The sequence below is a fragment of the Rhinopithecus roxellana genome, chromosome 6 (assembly GCF_007565055.1).
Source record: "Rhinopithecus roxellana isolate Shanxi Qingling chromosome 6, ASM756505v1, whole genome shotgun sequence".
Lineage (NCBI taxonomy): Eukaryota > Metazoa > Chordata > Mammalia > Primates > Cercopithecidae > Rhinopithecus > Rhinopithecus roxellana.
This window is the reverse complement of record NC_044554.1, coordinates 47,168,134-47,187,553: the sequence shown is the minus strand read 5'-3', so window position 1 is coordinate 47,187,553 and position 19,420 is coordinate 47,168,134. Positions and strand designations below refer to the sequence as shown.

Sequence of the window (19,420 nt, the reverse complement as noted above, 5' to 3'; positions counted from 1 at the left end):
CAGCCACCACCTGTGTGCATCTCGGGGCGTGCAGGGCTGCTGGGTGGCTGTGCAGACCCCCACTGGCCTTGCTCTGGAAGTGATGGGCTGGCCAGGGGTCAGCTGCTCCACGTCTGTGGTCCTCTCTGCGTGTGTCGTGTATCCTGCCAGACCTGTGGCTTAAGAGGAGAAGTTGAGCCTAAGAGCTCTCTTGAGGCCTGGGCTCAGCATTGGGCCCCGGCCACTCGTGAGAGTCACGTGACCAAGCCCAGCGTCAAGGCGTGGGGAGTCCACTCTGCCTGTGATAAGGCCACGTGAGAGCTCTGTGCAGGCACAGGCAGGGATACGGTGGTCCCAACCATCCCTCTCCCAGCGAGCCATCTGGGTCTTTTTATATTCATAATGGGAATGTTGGGGACAGACCAGGTGAAAGGTCCCACTGAGAAGGAAGGGCAGGCCCAGGTGCCGGGTCAGGGGCGCTCCAGAGAAAGGGAGGCGCCCACAGGGAGAGGGAGCAGAGGGCCGAGGCAATGAGAGTTGACCGCCATCGGGAAGTTTGCCCCTGGGCATTCATTTCCACCAGAAAGAAAAAGTGGATGGAAAGTCTCAGAGGTACGTGGGTTGTGGTCACCTGCACCTGTAATCCCAGTGCTTTGGGAGGCTGAGGTAGGAGGATCACCTAAGACCAGGAGTTCGAGATCAGTTGGGCAACATAGCGAGACCCTGTCTCTACAAAAAATAAAAGAATTAGCCAGGCATGGTGGTGTGCACCTGTAGTCCCAGCTACTCAGGAGGCTGAGGTGGGAGGATGTCTTGAACCCAGGAGCTCGAGGCTGCAGTGAGCTATGATCTTGCCACTGCACTCTAGGCTGGATGACAGAGCAAGCAAGACCTTGTCTCTGAAAAGATGATGATGATGATGATGATGATGATGATGATGATTATTGAGATGAAGTCTCACTCTCTGTCATCCAGGCTGGAGTACAGTGCCGTGATCTTGGCTCACTGCAGCCTCCGCCTCCCAGCAATCCTCTTGCCTCAGCCTCCCAAGTAGCAGGGACTACAGGTGTGCGCTGCCAAGCCTGGCTAATATTTGTGTTTTTAGTAGAGACAGGGTTTCACCATGTTGGCTAGGATGGTCTGGATCTCTTGACCTCATGATCTACCTGCCTCAGCCTCCCAAAGTGCTGGGATTACAGGCGTGAGCCACTGTGCCTGTCCTGAAAAAAATTATTTACAAAAAGAAGGAGGCCGGGCACGGTGGCTCACACCTGGAATCCCAGCACTTGGGAGGCTGAGGTGGGTGGATCACCCAAGGTCAGGGGCTCGGGACTAGCCGGGCTAACATGGCAGAACCCTGTCTCTACTAAAAATACAAAAATTAGCGAGGTGTGGTGGCAGACGCCTGTAATTCCAGCTACTTGGGAGGCTGAGGCAGGAGAATCACTTGAACCCGGGAGGCGGAGGTTGCAGTGAGCCGAGATCGTGACATTGCACTCCAGCCTGGGCAACAAGATTGAAACTCCATCTCAAATAAATAAATAAATAAAATAAAATAAAAAGAAAGTCCTAGAAGTTTGGCTGAGGGCAGCAGTAAAGGGGGTGGACGTCATGATGGAGGATGGTGGCTGTGAGTGTCTGGTGATGGCTGGAACCCAGAGCTTCGTGCCAGTCCCAGAGGCTGCCTTGGGGTGGGAAGAGACAACACGTGCAGCCTTTCATCCCTGGGTTCACACCCGCCTGGGGTCTTTGCAGACATCTGGGGCCAAGCAGGGGAGGGGGCTGAGAGGAGAGGGGCTGCCCACGGCACCCTGTGTGTGCCCACTGGTACACACAGGTCTGCCTAGGTACACACACGGGCAGACAAAAGAAGTGCACACATCTCAGCCCCACAGGCCCACCCGGCACCAGGGCCTCCAATCCAAGGGGATGACTTGGGGGTGACGGGAGGAAGGAGAGGCGTCGCAGACGCCCCGGCTCCAGCCTTGCCTCACGGTCCGACCCCTGCAGCCCCTCGCTCCTGCATCATCGACAAGGACGAGCTGAAGGACGGCCTGCGTGTGCTCATCCCCATGGACGACAAGCTGCTATATGCCGGCCACGTGCAGACCGTGCACTCGCCAGACATGTGAGTGGGGTGGGAGGTCCGGCGCAGAGCCCCGTGTCCCATACCTGCCCCGTGTCTAGGCCTCTGTGCCTGGCTGCTTCTCCTTTCTAGGCTGTGGCTTCCCCCGATGGCAGAGGGCAGGGGCATGAGTGGGCTCAGAGCTGACGGGGAGGCCCTGGGCACTTTGAGGGAGTACTGGGTGAACGCTCCCAGGGGCTGGGCACGGCTGCTCCATGGCAGGAGCCGTAGCGGGAAGGGGTGAGAGAGAGAGCATACTGGTCTCTCTCAGGATCTGGACTGCACCAGCCTGGCTTGCTCTGCAACCCCTAGTTCTACAGATGAGGCAAATGAGCCCAGAAAGGGGGAGAATTGCTAAATTCAGCAAGCTGGCAAACCTCTTGAGTTCTGGTGTCACCTCCCAGTGGTCTGGGAGGCAGAGCTGGTGCTGGCGGGGTTGAGGCCCTCTGGGAGGTCTCGGCCTCTGCCACCTCAGGCCTCTTTTGCTCCCGCAGATACCGCGTGGTGGTAGAGGGTGAGCGCGGAAACCGGCCTCACATCTACTGTCTGGAGCAGCTGCTGCAGGAGGCGGTGAGAAGGGGAGGGCGGGGCCTCGGGATGCTCGGGGTGGGCTGGGTGTCCAAGGCCATGGCCACAACTGTGTCCACACCTTGCACTCATCCCATGCCTTCCTAGATCATTGATGTGAGGCCAGCCTCCACTCGCTTCTTGCCACAAGGGACCAGGATTGCAGCTTACTGGAGCCAGCAGTACCGCTGCCTCTACCCAGGCACCGTGGTCCGAGGTGAGATGCCTCCTCCCCAGCTCTCCCCTGCCGCCTAACACCTCAGTATGGACTTGTTTGGCTACTAAAACCCAACTCTAACTGGCTTAAGAAGAAAGACTTGTGGGCTCACATAACTGAAAACTATACGGCCTTCAGGCATGGTTGGATCCAGGCACCATTTAAATGATGTCATCAGGACTCCAGCTCTGAGTATCTGTCAGTAGTGCTGTCCTCTGTGCTGGCTTCACACTAGCTCCTTGGAGATTGTATTTTACCCTCTTAAGAAATCTTACCATTGGACGATTTCTCAGTCCCAGTTTTCCCACACAAGTTCTAGTGTGAACTGACTTGGGCCACATGGTTTTCATTGATCCTACCGCTGTGAGTCTGATCGACCAGGCCTGGGTCAGATTCTCATCCCTGGGGCTAAGGAGTGAGGTCACCTCCCTTTTATTCATGGGCTGAGAAAGATGGGAGGGTGACTTCCCCTGCAAAGTGGACATGTTGTTAGAATAAGAGAGAATGAGGCTGGGTGCACTGACTCATGCTTGTAATCCCAGCACTTTGGGAGGCCAAGGTAGGTGGATCACTTGAGGTCAGGAGTTCAAGACCAGCTTGGCCAACATGGTAAAACCCCGTCTCTACTAAAAATAAAAAAATTAGCTGGGTGTGGTGGCAGGCACCTGTAATCCCAGCTATTTGGGAGGCTGAGGCAGGAGAATTGCTCAAACCTGGGAGGTGGAGGTTGCAGTGAGCCAAGATTGCACCACTGCACTCCAGCCTGGGTGACAGAGCGAGACTACGTCTCAAAACAAGAAAAAAGTATGGAGGCTGGATGGAGAAAAACAACAGGTACCCTAGGAAATGTAGGTGTGGATATCAGACAGGCAAGAAAGACAGTCAAATGGTCCAACCCTTAGCTCTTGCAAAAGCAGTGTATCCTAGAGAGGGGGTATGGATGTGGATTAGACTTTCTCCGCCCCCGGAAAAAAAAAAAAGCCCACCCACATGTCAAATACAGTCCACTGCTTGGCCTAACATCCATTCATACCCAGAAAATGGAAACCAATGCCAGCTCAGCAAAACAACAGATGACTGGTCCAGCCTGAGTAGAGGATCTCAGGCCAGGAAGATTTATTTTTTTCCATCGTATTAGTCACTCATTTATCATCCAAATTCTGAAAGTGCTGTTAATAAGGTAGAAGTTGGCCTTAGATTCAGATTTCCTGGCACATGCTGTGCCCCTGTACTGGGACGTGCTGGCTGTCTTCTAGGCCTGCCTCATGGGTATCATTCTGGATTCTTGGGCCTTCCCTGTCCCTCATCCTGGGAACTGCTTTTGTTGCATTGCATGTTTTTCTCTTTTTTGGTTCAGTTCCTTGTTTTAAGCAGCGGATCTTTCAGTAGCTTTCTGAGGAAGAGTCTGTGGGAGTTAAATTTCTCACATCCTTGTGTGTTTGTGATTTCTTCATTCTACTCTTATTTTTTTAGAGATAGTCGAGCTGGGTACCCTTATTCTTTAGAGATACTTGAGCTGGGTATAAATTCGCAACTGGAAATAGTTCCCTCTCACCATTTCAAAGACATTTTTCTGTTTTTATCTTGCTTCCCATGTTGTTGAAGACATTCAACGCTGTATTCCCAAATCACTGTAGGAGACCTGTTTTTTTAATCTCTGGAAACTTTTAGGATCCTCTCATTATCCCTAGAGCTGCAATTCCATGTGTGTGTGTGTGTGTTTGTGTGTGTGTGTTTGTGTGTGTGTGTTTGTGTGTGTGTGTTTGTGTGTGTGTATGTGTGTGTGTGTATGTGTGTGTGTGTGTGCTTATCATGCTGGGTATCTGCAGAGGGAGGCTTTGATTTTGAAGCAAATTTCCTTGAGTCCTGGAAGCTCTACTTGTGAGCACAACTTGGATCACTGCCCTTGTGAATTTCATGTTTTCTCTGGAACTCGGGCTAGTCCCATGGTCCTGGTGCGTGTGTCTTTTTTCCTGTTACTATTTTCTTACTTTGTTCAACTTACGGAGATATTTTCTCTACTTTTATCTTCTAACCCCGTCCGTTTTCTTGAATTTTAAAAATTTCTGCTGTCATTTAAAAAATTCTCCACCAGCTGTGGTGGCTCACGTCTGTAATCCCAGCAATTTGGGAGCCCGATGCAGGTAGATCACTTGAACCCAGGAGTTCAAAACCAGCCTGGGCAACATAGCAAGACCCTGTCTCTACAAAAAGATAACAAAGATTGGCCAGGTTTGGGCTGGGCGTGGTGGCTCACACTTGTAATCTCCACACTTTGGGATGCCAAGGTGGGCAGATCACCTGAGGCCAGGAGTTTGAGATTAGCCTGGGCAACATGGTGAAACCCCATCTCTACTAAAAATACAGAAATAAGCTGGGCGTGGTGGCAGGTTCCTGTAATCTGAGCTACTTGGGAGGCTGAGGCAGGAAGAAATACCTAAACCCAGGAGGTAGAGGTTGCACTGAGCCGAGATCACACCACTGCACTCTAGCCTGGGTAACATAGTGAGACTCTGTCTCAAAAAAAAAAAAAAAAAAAATTATCCGGGCTTGGTGGTGTGTACCTGTTGTCCTAGCTACTTGGAAGGCCGAAGTGGGAGGATCACCTAAGCCTGGGTGATCGAGGCTGCAGTGAGCTATGATTATAACATTGCACTCCAGCCTGGGTGACAGAGGGACACCCTGTCTCAAAAAAAACAACAACAAAAAAATCCTAAAGAGTTATTTCTTATTCTCTGAGTATTCCTTAAGAAATTTTTTTAGCCGGGCACGGTGGCTCACGTCTGTAATCCCAGCACTTCCAGAGGCTGAGGTGGGCGGATCATGAGGTCAGGAGATCAAGACCATCCTGGCTAACACAGTGAAACCCCGTCTCTACTAAAAAAAAAATGCAAAAAATTAGCCGGGCTTGGTGGCGGGTGCCTGTGGTCCCAGCTACTGGGGAGGCTGAGGCAGGAAAATGGTGTGAACCCGAGAGGCGGAGCTTGCAGTGAGCTGAGATCACACCACTGCACTCCAGCCTGGGCAACAGAGCAAGACTCTGTCTCAAAAAAAAAAAAAAAATTTTTTTTTGTTTTATCAACACATTTGTTTTTGAACTTTCTGAGAGGATTGTTTTTCATTCTAACTTTCTGTATTTTTTTTTTTTGAGACAGAGTCTTGCTTTGTTACCCAAGCTGGAGTGTGGTGGAGTGATCTCAGCTCACTGCAACCTCCACCTCCTGGGTTCCAGTGATTCTCCTGCCTCAGCCTCCCGAGTAGCTGGGATTACAGGCATGCATCACCATGCCTAGCTAATTTTTTGTATTTTTAGTAGAGACAGGATTTCACCATGTTGGCCCGACTGGCCTCGAACTTCTGACCTCAGGTGATCTGCCTGTCTTGGCCTCCCAAAGTGCTGGGATTACAGGCATGAGCCACTGCACCTGGCCTCATTTTAGCTTTCTGCAACTCCCTCTCTCTTCCCAGTCTGCGTTCCTTCTGTTTGCTGGTGCTGTGCCCTTCCTCTGGTTAGAACTCCTTAGGCTTCTGGGGACCCTGAATGAAGGAAACATTATCAAGCCAATGGGAGCTCTGTGCACTCACGAGTCTTTGTCATCGCGAGTGGGCAGGAATGTTTTGTTAAGGGACTGCTCAGATTCTGCAAGACTCACATCCTTGGGGATATAGTCCCAGCACCTGGCGTTTTGGAAGAGGGCTGGGCTGTCACCCTTTGGGGGGCCTGTCCAGCCTCCTCCCTGCGCTCAGTGTCCTTCAGTCTGGAGCCTCTCTCTGGGGTGAACCTCCCAGCTCCTGCCAGCTGGGCCACCCTCAACCCATTCAATGTTGAGATCTCCCTCAGCCCTGCCTCCGGAGGTGCTTGGGGCCTCTCGGGGCCAAGCCTTGGCAGTATTCTCTTGGGAAAACCACCACCTCCTCGTGGGTATCACGTCCTCCTAGGAGATCAAAGCCCGCTCCTGCACGTTCATCCCAGCATCTCTCCCAAAACACCACCGTTTCCCGCTGCTGCCCTCCCCTTTCCCATTCTTAGTGTCCTTCAGGGTTGACACCCGCTTCCCTTCTTCCCTGTGGTTGCAGGAGGATCTTGGGTGTGAGCAGGCACAGGTGCATGTGCTCCGCTGCTTTTTGTCACCCAAAGTCAGCTAGAAATGGGAGACCCAGGGCAGGTACAGTGGCTCCCAGCACTTTGGGAGGCCGAGGTGGGTGGATCACCTGAGGTCGGGAGTTCGAGACCAACCTGATCAACATGGAGAAACCCTGTCTCTATTAAAAATACAAAATTAGCCGGGCGTGGTGGTGCATGCCTGTAATCCCAGCTCCTTGGGAGGCCAAGGCAAGAGGATCACTTGAACCCAGAAGGTGGAGGTTGCGGTGAGCCGAGATCGCGCCATTGCACTCCAGCCTGGGCAACAAGAGCAAAACTCCGTCTCAAAAAAAAAGGGAGACCCAGTTCTCCTGCACAGATGGCCTGGCTCTAACACCCACATTCTGAGCCACTGTAAACCCTCACCCATGTCCCCACTGCTGTGCCGTAGAGACCAGGGCTACACAGGGCCGGTTTCTGCTGTCCCCACCCTTGTGCCTCACTAGGGAGCTGGAGGTCCAAGGGCCTCCCCTGAGCCTCTCCTCCCACAGGGTTACTGGACCTGGAAGACGATGGGGACTTGATCACCGTGGAGTTTGATGACGGAGACACTGGCAGGATCCCCCTCTCACACATCCGCCTCCTGCCCCCCGACTATAAGATCCAATGTAAGTGATGAGCTTGTGACACCCGGGCTCCTGCCAGGGGCCGTCCATCCAGGCTCTCGCCCTCCAAGCCTAGCTCTGGGCTCTGTCTGAAGTCATTTGGAGCCCTAGGTGATGGAAGTAGCAGAAACCATGGGTGGGCTCCTGTGAGATCCCAGGGCTCCCAGGTCCTGGGTCCATGAGGACAGCCCAAGCCCAGTGGCCCAGGCCATGGGAAGCTGATCAAAAATTATTAATGGCTGGGCGCGGTGGCTCACACCTGTAATCCCAGCACTTTGGGAGGCCAAGGTGGCCAGATCACGAGGTCAAGAGATCGAGACCATGCCGGCCAACATGGTGAAACCCTGTCTGTATTAAAAATACAAAAATTGGCCGGGCGCGGTGGCTCAAGCCTGTAATCCCAGCACTTTGGGAGGCGAGACGGGCGGATCACGAGGTCAGGAGATCGAGACCATCCTGGCTAACACGGTGAAACCCCGTCTCTACTAAAAAATACAAAAAAAATTAGCCGGGCGAGGTGGCGGGCGCCTGTAGTCCCAGCTACTTGGGAGGCTGAGGCAGGAGAATGGCGTGTACCCGGGAGGCGGAGCTTGCAGTGAGCTGAGATCTGGCCACAGCACTCCAGCCTGGGCGGCAGAGCGAGACTCCGTCTCAAAAAAAAAAAAAAACATAAAAACAAAAGTTAGCCAGGCGTGTTGAGATGTGCCTGTAGTCCCAGCTACTCGGGATGCTGAGGCAGGAGGATCCCTTGAACCCGAGAGGCAGAGGTTGCAGTGAACTGAGATCCTGCCACCGCACTCCAGCCTGGCGACAGAGCAAGACTGTCTCAAAAAAAAAAAAAAAAACCAAAGTCAGCATCTTTATCTACCTGTCCCAGTTCCACAAAGTGCTTTGTTTTACTTCATTCATTCAGGGGCCTCTGGCTGCTCCCTGCAGACGGGATTTCCCCTGCTGGACCTCACAGCCTGTCGTGGGAGCCCACCCGGGGTCAGCCACCCGGCGTTGGTTGCTTCCACCCCCATCCCTGATCCCCAGGACAGACCAGGGTCTTGGAAGCTCCAAGCTGGGGACCCCAGGCCTGATGAGCCACTCTGTCCTCTGCCCCGCAGGTGCTGAGCCATCCCCAGCCCTCCTGGTGCCGAGTGCCAAGCGCCGTAGCCGGAAGACCAGCAAAGACACTGGGGAGGGCAAAGACGGTGGTACGACTGGGTCGGAGGAGCCAGGAGCCAAGGCCCGTGGGCGTGGGCGGAAACCCAGCGCCAAGGCCAAGGGTGGTACGTTGAACCAGGCCCCAGGGCAGGGGCAGTGGGTAGAGCTCCTTCGTGCATCCAAACTCGGGGCTTGGGAATCTGCCCAAGTGCCTACCTGCTGTCTGTAAGAACTCTGAGCTGGGTGCGGTGCCTCACGCTGTAATCCCAGCACTTTGGGAGGCCGAGGTGGGCAGATCGCCTGAGGTCAGGAGTTCGAGACCAGTCTGGGCAACATGGTGAAACCCCCGTCTCTACTAAAAATACAAAAATTAACCGGGCATGGAGGTGAGTGCCTGTAATCCCAGCTACATGGGAGGCTGAGGCAGGAGAATTGCTTGAACCCGGGAGGTGGAGGTTGCAGTGAGCCAAGATTGTGCCATTATACTCCAGCCTGGGTGACGAGTGAAACTCCATCTAAAAAAAAAAAAAAAACTCTGCACCTCTGCACCTGCACCGCAGGATTGTTCTGCCCAGGTGACAGATGAGGAAACTGAGGCTGGGGAGGCAGGTTGGTTTGTCAGAGGCAGAGCTGAGCTGCAGCCGGCCTGTGTTTCTTTCCAGAATTTCTTTCCAGAATCCGGAGAAAATGCTTTGTGCAGACTGAGAGCAGAGGCTACTGGAGGACCCACTTTGGGGCCAACACAACTTAAGGTTGTTATAGGGGAACCGCCTAAGAAGGCCGCAGTCGGGTTCCGCTCAAGAAGTAGCAGAGCCAGGATTGAAACCACGCCTTTCTGCTGGGCACGGTGGTCCCCGCCTGTTCTCAGCACTGTAGGAGGCCCAGACACAGGGATCGCTTGAGCCCAGGAGTTTAAGACCAGCCTGGGCAGCAGAGCAAAACTGTATCTCTACAAAAAAAAATAATGCAAAAATTCCCCAGGCATAGTGGTGCATGCTTGTGGCCTCAGGTTACTTTGGAGACATGAGCCCAGGGAGTTTAGGGCTGCAGTGAGCCCTGATCATGCCACTGCACTCCAGCTTGGGTGACTGAGACCCCATCTCAAAAAATCAAAAACAAAACCCACAGAAGCAGGCCTTCCTGATGAAAGCCACAGCTCATTTCTGCCAGGAAGCCCCCGCCCCAGCCTCTCATCTGTTTTCTTTTGTTTTGCAGACAGAGCTGCTACCCTGGAGGAGGGGAGCCCAACAGATGAGGTCCCCAGTACCCCCTTAGCCCTGGAGCCAAGCAGCACCCCAGGTTCCAAGAAGAGTCCCCCAGAGCCTGTGGACAAGAGAGCCAAGACCTCCAAAGCGCGCCCAGCACCACCACAGCCCAGCCCCGCACCACCTGCCTTCACCAGCTGCCCAGCACCAGAACCCTTTGGGGAGCTACCAGCCCCTGCCTCCACCCTGGCCGCAGCACCCCTCATCACCATGCCCGCCACACGCCCCAAGCCCAAGAAGGCACGGGCAGCTGAGGAGTCAGGTGCCAAGGGCCCGAGGAGGCCGGGGGAGGAGGCCGAGCTGCTTGTCAAACTGGACCACGAGGGTGTCACGTCACCCAAAAGCAAGAAGGCTAAAGAGGCCCTGCTGCTCCGGGAGGACCCAGGGGCCGGGGGCTGGCAGGAGCCCAAGAGCCTCCTGAGCCTGGGCAGCTACCCCCAGGCGGCCGGCAGCAGTGAGCCCAAGGCACCCTGGCCCAAGGCCACGGACGGGGACCTCGCCCAGGAGCCCGGGCCGGGGCTCACGTTCGAGGACTCTGGGAACCCCAAGAGCCCAGACAAGGCCCAGGCTGAGCAGGACGGGGCAGAAGAGTCGGAGAGCAGCAGCAGCAGTAGTGGCAGCAGTAGCAGCAGCAGCAGCGGCTCTGAGACGGAAGGGGAGGAGGAAGGCGACAAGAATGGGGACGGGGGCTGCGGCGCCGGGGGCCGTAACTGCAGCGCTGCCAGCTCCAGGGCAGCCTCACCGGCCTCCTCCTCGTCCTCCTCTTCCTCCTCCTCTTCGTCTTCCTCCTCCTCGTCCTCCTCTTCCTCCTCCTCCTCTTCCTCATCCTCCTCCTCCTCTTCCTCTTCATCATCCTCCTCTTCCTCCTCCTCCTCCTCTTCCTCGTCCTCCTCCTCCTCCTCCTCCTCCTCCTCTTCCTCTTCCTCCACCACAGACGAGGACTCTTCCTGCAGCTCAGACGATGAGGCAGCCCCCGCTCCCACGGCTGGTCCTTCTGCACAGCCGGCGCTCCCCACCAAGGCCACCAAGCAGGCCGGCAAGGCGCGGCCCTCAGCCCACTCCCCAGGCAAGAAGGCGCCTGGGCCCCAGCCCCAGGCGCCTCCTCCGCAGCCCGCACAGCCTCTGCAGCCCAAGGCTCAGGCTGGGGCCAAGAGCCGACCGAAGAAGAGAGAGGGCGTCCATCTCCCCACCACCAAGGAGCTGGCCAAGCGGCAGCGCCTGCCGTCCGTGGAGAACCGGCCCAAGATCGCTGCCTTCCTGCCAGCCCGGCAGCTCTGGAAGTGGTTCGGCAAGCCCACCCAGGTAACCAAGCTCGCGCTCGGGCGGGGCGCAGGGGCTGGGGGCCTTGTCTCTCTCTGCTGAACCCACGGCTTCACGCCGTGTCTCCGCGTGTGGTAACCTCCCAGAACCCCAGGGTGGAGGACTGGCGTCCCACTTGATGGATGGGTACACTGAGTCTCGAGAGTGTCCTCAGGCACCTGGGTCTGTCCTGCCCTCTAGTCCCAGGACGCAGAGCCACCCTCATGTGGAGACCAAATGAAGGACACCGCAAAGATCAGCACAGACCCACAGGCGTCAGCGCCATGTGGAAGGAAGGGGCTTTCCAGGCCTCTGGGGTTTTTTTTTTCCTTTTTTGAAACCGAGTCTCTCTCTGTTGCCCAGGCTGGAGTGCGGTGGTGTGATCTTGGCTTACTGCACCCTCCACCTCCAGGGTTCAAGCAGTTCTCACGCATCAGCCTCCCAAGTAGGTGGGATACAGGTACCCGCCACCATGCCTGGCTAATTTTCGTATTTTTAGTAGAGATGGGGTTTCACCTCGTGGGGCAGGCTGATCTGGAATGCCTGGCTTCAAGTGATCTGCCTGCCTCGGCTTCCCAAAGTGCTGGGATTACAGGTGTGAGCCACCACGCCTGGTTTTTCTTTTGTTTTCTTTTTTTTCTTTTAGAGACAGGATCTTGCTCTGTCACCCAGGCTGGAGTGCAGCGGCGCTATCACAGCTTACTGCAGCTTTGAACTCATAGGCCCAAGCAATTTCCCCGCCTCAGCCTCCTGAGTAGCTGGGACTACAGACATGTGCCAGCATGCTGCCCAGCTGGTTTTTAAATTTTTTTGTAGAGACAGGGTCTCACTATGTTGTCTGGGCTGGTCTTGAACCCCTGGACTCAAGTGATCCTCCTGCCTCGGCCTCCCAGAGTGCTGGGATTCCAGGTGCTAGGCCTGACAGCCTGTTGTGTGTGGCATTTGCAGTGTTCTCCCAGCCACGCCCTGGGCTCCAGTGTGGCGGTCCCAGCAGAAGGTGCCTCCTTCCCGGGTTTGCCAGCAAAAGTCCAGGGTTGAATCTCCTTGGCCTGGCCGGGATCTCGTGTCCACCCCCGAGTGAATCAATATGGCCTGGAAGACAGCAAGTCCTGGCTGGCCAGGGGTCCTGTGTCTGCTGCCTGCAGCAGTGGGTTGGTTGTTCAGAAGGAGCCCTTCCAGCCTGTCTGTGGCTGGCTATACACTCGCACACACACATGCACACAGTGCACTCACACAGCCACATGCACACACGCATACATATGCATGCACATGTACACACGAATGCACGTACAGCCACACAAAGGCAAGTACACATGCACACAGACATACACGTGAATGCATGCATGTACATGAACCATGTAAACATGAACATGCACACATACACTACACACTACACCCACACACATGCACACAAGTACTACACCCAAACACTCTTGCACACGTACACAAATGTAGGTGCATACATGCATGCACATGCGTCCTTGCACACGAACACACGTGCGCAAATGCACAGACGAACATGTGCACACACAGGCACATACACATGGCAGGACCCAGTGTGGAAAGTGAGAGTGGTTCAGACAGGCTGGCAGTGAGTCCCCAGTGTGCCATAGGTGTGGGGCAGGAGCACCTCTTCCAGCAGGAGTCAGTGGTGTCTCAGGCAGCATTTCCAAAGCTGCTGTAGAACGGAGTTTCAAGTCTCCCTTGCCCACGTGCAGTGGCTTTAAGTCTATAATCGCAGCACTTTGGGAGGCTGAGGCGTGAGGATCACTTAAGCTTGGGAGTTCAAGGCTGCAGGGAGCTATGATTGTGCCACTACACTCCAACCTGGGCAATAGAGTGATACCTTGTCTTGAAAAAAAGAATAGTTTTAGCCGGGCGCAGTGGCTCATGCCTGTAATCCCAGCACTTTGGGAGGCCCAGGCAGGAGGATCACTTGAGGTCAGGAGTTCCAGACCAGCCTGCCAACATGGTGAAACCCCGTCTCTACTAAAAATACAAAAATCAGCCAGTCGTGGTGGTGCATGCCTGTAATCCCAGCTACTTGGAAGGCTGAGGCAGGAGAACTGCTTGAATCTGGGAGGCGGAGGCTACAGTGAGCCAAGATCGTGCCACTGCACTCCAGCTTGGGCGATAGAGTGAGACTTCGTCTCAAAAATAATAATAGTAACACGTTTTAAAAGATAAAAAAGGCCAGGCATGGTAGCTCATGCCTGTAATCCCAGCTCTTTGGGTGGCTTATGTGGGACGATCACTTGAGGCCAAAAGTTCGAGACCATCCTGGGCAACACAGACCCCCATCTCTACAAAAATGAAAATATTAGCCGTGCATTCCTGTAGTCCCATCTACTCAGGAGGCCGAGGCAGGAGGATGGCTTTAGCCCAGGAGATTGAGGCTGCAGTCAGCTATGATAGTACCACTGGATTCCAGCCTGGGTGACAGAGCAAGACCCTTTTTCTGAAAACAGTAATTTTAAAAAGAAAAAGAAGGCCAGGTGCAGTGGCTGACACTGCAATCCTAGTGCTTTGGGAGGCAAAGGTGGGAGGATGGTTTGAGGCCAAAAGTCTGAGACCATCCTGGGCAACATAGTGAGACCTTGTTCTCTACAAAAATTAAAAAAAATCAGCCGGGCATGATGTGCGCCTGTATTCTTAGCTATTCAGAGGCTGACATGGGAGAGGATTTCTTGAGCCTAGGAGTTCGTGGCTGCAGGGAGTCATGATTGCGCCATTGCACTCCAGCCTGGGCAACAGAGTAAGACCCTGTCTCAAAAATAAAAAGTCTCGTAGTGACAGAATCCTTGGATTAAGTGAAGCACCTCTTGGAGACCCAGCATGTTAAAGAGATGGAAGAGGGGCTTCCTCCTCTCCCCAGAGTTGGATAGGGGTTGACCTGGAGGCCGAAGGCCCGGAGTCCCAAGCGGCAGAGCCTGCCAGGGCCGTGCCGTGACACACGTGTCCTTGCAGCGGCGTGGCATGAAAGGCAAGGCCCGCAAGCTCTTCTACAAGGCCATCGTGCGTGGCAAGGAGATGATCCGCATTGGGGACTGCGCCGTGTTCCTCTCCGCCGGCCGTCCCAACCTGCCCTACATTGGCCGCATCCAGAGCATGTGGGAGTCGTGGGGCAACAACATGGTGGTCCGCGTCAAGTGGTTCTACCACCCCGAGGAGACCAGCCCGGGCAAGCAGTTCCACCAGGGCCAGGTGAGCCTGCGGCACCCCGGCTGGGCTCCCCAGTCCTAGGCAGTGTAGGGCAGACCTGAGGGCGAACGAGGCATTCTGGGTGCTGGAGGATCAGCGGCCCTGCCCAGTGGGTCGGCCCTGTCCTGGGGCCTGGGGTCAGGTGCGGCGGCCCCCGGGCTCACCCAAGCCCCTCCCCTGTCCCCCACGCAGCACTGGGACCAGAAGTCCAGCCGCAGCCTCCCGGCGGCCCTGCGGGTCTCCAGCCAGAGGAAGGACTTCATGGAGGTAGGTGGTGGTAGTGGTGGTGGTGGTGGGCAGGTTGGGGGTGGCTGCCTCCTTCCGGGCAGCTCAGACAGGGCCTGGCTCAGCATCCGCTGCTGTCCCCCATGGTCTCCCTCGGCCTCTGACCTCCTGTCCCTGCCACTCTCAGTGCCTGGCTCCTGTTCTCTGTCTCTCCCGGTCTCTGCATCGGTCTCCATCTCTGGGTCTCCTCTGCTGTCCCAGTGTCTGTCCCTGAGTCTCCTGCCATTCTTACCCTCTGACTCTCTGGGTCTCTCCCAATCTCTGTCTTTTGGTCTCTGGGTCTCTCTCAGTCTCTGTCTCTCGATCTCTTGGGCTGTCTGTCCTTGTCTTCTGTCTCTCATTTGTTCTCCATCTCTCAGTCTTTCTCTCTTTTGTTGGTCTGTCTCTTAGCCTCTGTCTCTGACTTGGTCTCTGTCTCTGTCTCGGTCCCTGGGGCTCCCTCTGCTTCTGTCTCTGTCCCCGGGGCTCCCCGGGGCTCCCTCGGCCTCTGTGCACCCCACCCGCCATCCTGATGTCCCTGCGTGCCCACAGCGCGCGCTGTACCAGTCCTCACATGTGGACGAGAATGACGTGCAGACGGTGTCACACAAGTGCCTGGTGGTGGGCCTAGAGCAGTACGAGCAGATGCTGAAGACCAAGAAGTACCAGGACAGCGAGGGCCTGTACTACCTCGCGGGCACCTACGAGCCCACCACGGGCATGATCTTCTCCACGGACGGCGTGCCCGTGCTCTGCTGAGCCCACCGGGCCCCACGGGCCACTGGCCACCTGTGCCCCGAGGGCGGCCAGGGACCCCCTCCATCACTGCCACGGCGCGGGGACCACGTGCGTTGTGTGCATGCGAGCGCTCCTGCAGGCATGTGCATGGGGCCAGGTGTGCACGTTGACGCCCGGGCGAGCGTGTGTGTGCATGTGTGTGCACACACGTGCATACGCCTCCAGCCCCACCTTCCAACCCCTCAGTGCCCCTAGGACAGGGGCCCCTCTTAGCTATCAGGGTATGGCCCTGCCGTCCCCCTCAGGGCAGCCTCGGCCGGGACCGGCCCTTCCTGCCCAGCACGTTGCAAGCACTTGGCCAGGCCGGCCCTCCAGGCTGCTGCTGCGTGGGGGCCCGGGTGCCCCCAGGCCCATGTAGACTGGGGATTCTGGTGGGGAGGGGGGCTTCTAAGGAACCAAACTGACATTCACTCTGGGCTTCCCGGGCACCCTTAGCACGGAGCCCACCCCAAGGCCTCCCACTGTGCATGGGACGGGGTGGCCCGATGCCAGCCGGCCTCCTTGACCGTGCCAGGGGCCCTGCCCCCACCCTCTCAGGATGGCCTGGACTTGGGGAACAGAGCTGGGTGGGGTTGCAGCCCGGAGCATCAAAGGCACCAGGTGGCGAGAGCCTGGCAAAGGCCCACCCTGGTCCAAACCCTCACACTACAGAAAACCCCAATGGTGCTGAAACCCTTGCCCGGCCACGCCCGGCCCCTCCCCACCCAGGAGGGAGGTGGCACTTCTTAACCTGTACAGTTTTATTGTACCAAGAGACTCGCCCCGCCCCTGTATCATACACCTTTAAATGGAGTCAACTTTTTAATTATATATATAAAGATAAATATATATAAATATATATATAAACTTTTTAAAACTGTGAAAAATAGCTATGAAATTATAAAAAAAAAAAAAACGAACACATTCTGACGTGCAGAATATTATTTTTTATTTCCTGTTAGATTGTAGTGTCTAGCACCGGCTTCACCGGCCTCCCGGTCCCCAGCACACCCCCCACCCACCCACCCCGCCAAGTGTACTGTACTCGCCCCCCAGGATAGAGAAAAGAAGGAGAGGAGAGGGAGAGAGGCAGGAGCCGGCCCGAGCCCAGGGTCCCTGCTTGGGCCGCAGAAAGCACTTAACCAGGCCCCAAGCCTTCCAGGGAAACCAAGGCCTTGACCAGACAATCTTGAGGGAAGGAAAAGCCAGACTTTGGGTTTGTTTTTTGGGGGAATTGTTTTTTTTTTAAGTTTCTTTTGGAATTTTGTTTGTTGGCAAATTCTGTGTGATCTTTTTTCATAAGAAAAAAAAAAGATTTAATTGGAAAAATAAAATGGTTTGGAGTGGTTTATTTCAGGGGCTGGAGTTTTCAGGGGCTGGAGTAGGGGTGGCATCTGGGGGGATTCTGCCATATCAGGGCACTGAGAAGTAGGATTCAACTGGAAGTTGGGTACCACTCATGCAGGGGTAGTGACCCGATGGCCATCTAAATGAACTAATCAGCCAGGCCCAGTGGCTTACGCCTGAATCCCAGCACTTTAGGTGGCCAAGGTGGGAGGATCACTTCAGGCCAGGAGTTTTGAGACCAGCCTGAGCAACGTGGTGAAACCCCCGTCTCTACTAAAAATACAAAAGTTAGCCGGGTGTGGTGGCACACACCTGTAATCCCAGCTACTCGGGAGGCTGAGGTGGGAGAATCACTGAAACCCGGGAGGCAGAGGTTGCAGTGAGCTGATTGCACCGCTGCACTCTGGCCTGGGGGTGACAGAGAGAGATGGTCTCAAAAAAAATTTTTTTTGAGCAAATTTGCATGAGAAAAAATTAAAAGTTAAGTTGGCTGGGCACAGTGGCTCACGCCTGTAATCCCAGCACTTTGGGAGGCTGAGATAGGCAGATCATTTGAGGTCAGGAGTTCGAGACCAGCCTGGCCAATATGGTGAAACCCCATCTCTACTAAAAATACAAAAAAATTAGCGGGGTGTTTTGGTGCGCGCCTGTAATCCCAGCTACTTGGGAGACTGAGACTGAGGCAGGAGAAGTGCTTGAACCCATAGCGGAGGTTACAGTGAGCTGAGATCGTGCCACTGCACTCCAGCCTGGGCAACAAATCAAGACTCCATCTCAAAAAAACAATTCCCAGGCATGGTGACTCACACCTGTAATCCCAGCACTTTGGGAGGCTGAAATGGGTGGATCACCTGAGGTCGGGAGTTCAAGACCAGCCTGACGAACATGGAGAAACCCCATCTCTACTAAAAACACAAAATTAGCCGGGCATGGTGGCACATGCTTGTAGTCCCAGCTACTCGGGAGGCTGAGGCAGGAGAATTGCTTGAACCCGGGAGGCAGAGATTGCAGTGAGCTGAAATCGAGCCACTGCACTCCACCCTGGGCAACAAAAGCGAAACTCTACCCCTCCCCCCAAAAAACAGCAAAGCTGCACATTCCCAGCCATGCCTATCACAACTGAAGAAAATGATACTAATGGTAAGAGTGGCCCCAAGCCCTCACCTAGATGGTGGGGGACAGCCTCTGCACTGGGGCCTAGGGAAGCTATAGGTGGGGGTCTGGCTGCCCAGCGACTGACCTGGTTAGTGTGGGTGGCCTGCAGAGGACATTTGGGGCTTTGCAAGAAGGTAACCCAGGGAGGGCACCCAGCTGGCCTCAGGCAAGGGAAGGGCCCGGCGTGGGCTATGGGAAACGCTCTGGTGTCACCTGGTGCAGTCTTGGCCCAAGTGGCCACCCACCTGGATCCCAGGGAGGATGTCTGCCCTGTATCCTGGAGGCTGCAGACCTGGAGCACAGGTGGCCCTTCTCTTTAAGGGACCCACATCAAAACCTGGACCAGCCCCACTGCTTGGGGAAACTAAGGACAGAACAGGCTAGGTGCAGTGGCTCACACCTGTAATCCTAGCACTTTGGGAGACCAAGGCAGGAGGAACACTTGAGGCCCAGACTTTGCGACCAGTCTGGGCAACAGCAAGACCCCATCTCTACACAAAATAAAAGAATCTAGCCAGGCGTGGTGGCACACGCCTGTATTCATAGCTATTTGGGAGGCTGAGGTGGGAGGATCACTGGAGCCCAAGAGGTGAAGGCTGCAGTGAGCTATGATGGCACCACTGCACTCCAGGCTTGGTGACAGAGCGAGAGCCTGTCTCATAAAGAAAAAACAAAAATGAGGCACAGGCCGGGTGCAGTGGCTCACGCCTGTAATCCCCCAACACTTTGGGAGGCTGAGGCAGGTGGATCACTTGAGGTCAGGAGTTTGAGACCAGCATGGCCAACATGGTGAAACCCCGTCTCTACAAGAAAAATTAGCCAGGTGTGGTGGTGGCAGGCGCCTGTAATCCCAGCTACTTGGGAGGCTGAGGCAGGAGAATTGCTCGAACCTGGGAGGCGGAGGTTGCAGTGAGCCAAGATCGTGCCACTGCACTCCAGCCTAGGCAACAGAGCAAGACTCAGTCTCAAAGAAAAAAAAAATGGAGGAATGGAACAGTGCAGGATTTCGTCCAAATTGCACAAATCAGCAAAAGGGCTGAGGCTCGAGGCCAGGAGGCTCTGACTCCTAGGACGCAGTGTAGTCCCCGAGGGGTAGGGGACAAATCGCGCCCGCTTTGTTTCCCCTTCAAATGGGCTGCATGCAGCCATCCTCCCTGATCCTCACGAAGACGGGGGGTCAAGGTGAGCGACAAACCACAAGTGCTCCCAGCTGTCACCCCACCACCCAGCCCTGCCCACAAACCAAGCCTACCTGGTATGAGGACACCCTCCTCCTCCCTGATCCGCCCCGCCCACCTCGCAGATGGGAAGACTGAGGTCCGGCTT

General features: G+C 55.3%; 2 protein-coding genes across 8 annotated transcripts in view; one reads left to right on the top strand and one right to left on the bottom strand.

Moving 5' to 3' along the window:
• Positions 1 to 16,926, top strand: part of TNRC18 (trinucleotide repeat containing 18) — a 123,132-nt gene extending 106,206 nt beyond the window's left edge. For 6 of the 7 annotated variants that reach the window (XM_030932175.1, XM_030932177.1, XM_030932180.1 and 3 more), the window contains 9 exons: positions 1,867 to 2,107; positions 2,599 to 2,674; positions 2,780 to 2,888; positions 7,524 to 7,640; positions 8,747 to 8,911; positions 10,002 to 11,353; positions 14,318 to 14,554; positions 14,744 to 14,818; positions 15,368 to 16,926. In XM_030932175.1, coding sequence (XP_030788035.1) covers positions 1,867 to 2,107; positions 2,599 to 2,674; positions 2,780 to 2,888; positions 7,524 to 7,640; positions 8,747 to 8,911; positions 10,002 to 11,353; positions 14,318 to 14,554; positions 14,744 to 14,818; positions 15,368 to 15,574 — 2,579 coding nt within the window. In that variant the 3' untranslated portion in view covers positions 15,575 to 16,926. The remainder of the gene's footprint in view (positions 1 to 1,866; positions 2,108 to 2,598; positions 2,675 to 2,779; positions 2,889 to 7,523; positions 7,641 to 8,746; positions 8,912 to 10,001; positions 11,354 to 14,317; positions 14,555 to 14,743; positions 14,819 to 15,367) is intronic. The other variant, XM_030932176.1, reaches the window with a different exon arrangement.
• The window catches only part of LOC104667537 (protein PMS2CL-like), a 1,213,215-nt gene that overhangs the window by 914,948 nt on the left and 278,847 nt on the right, over positions 1 to 19,420 (bottom strand). The window lies entirely within an intron of this gene.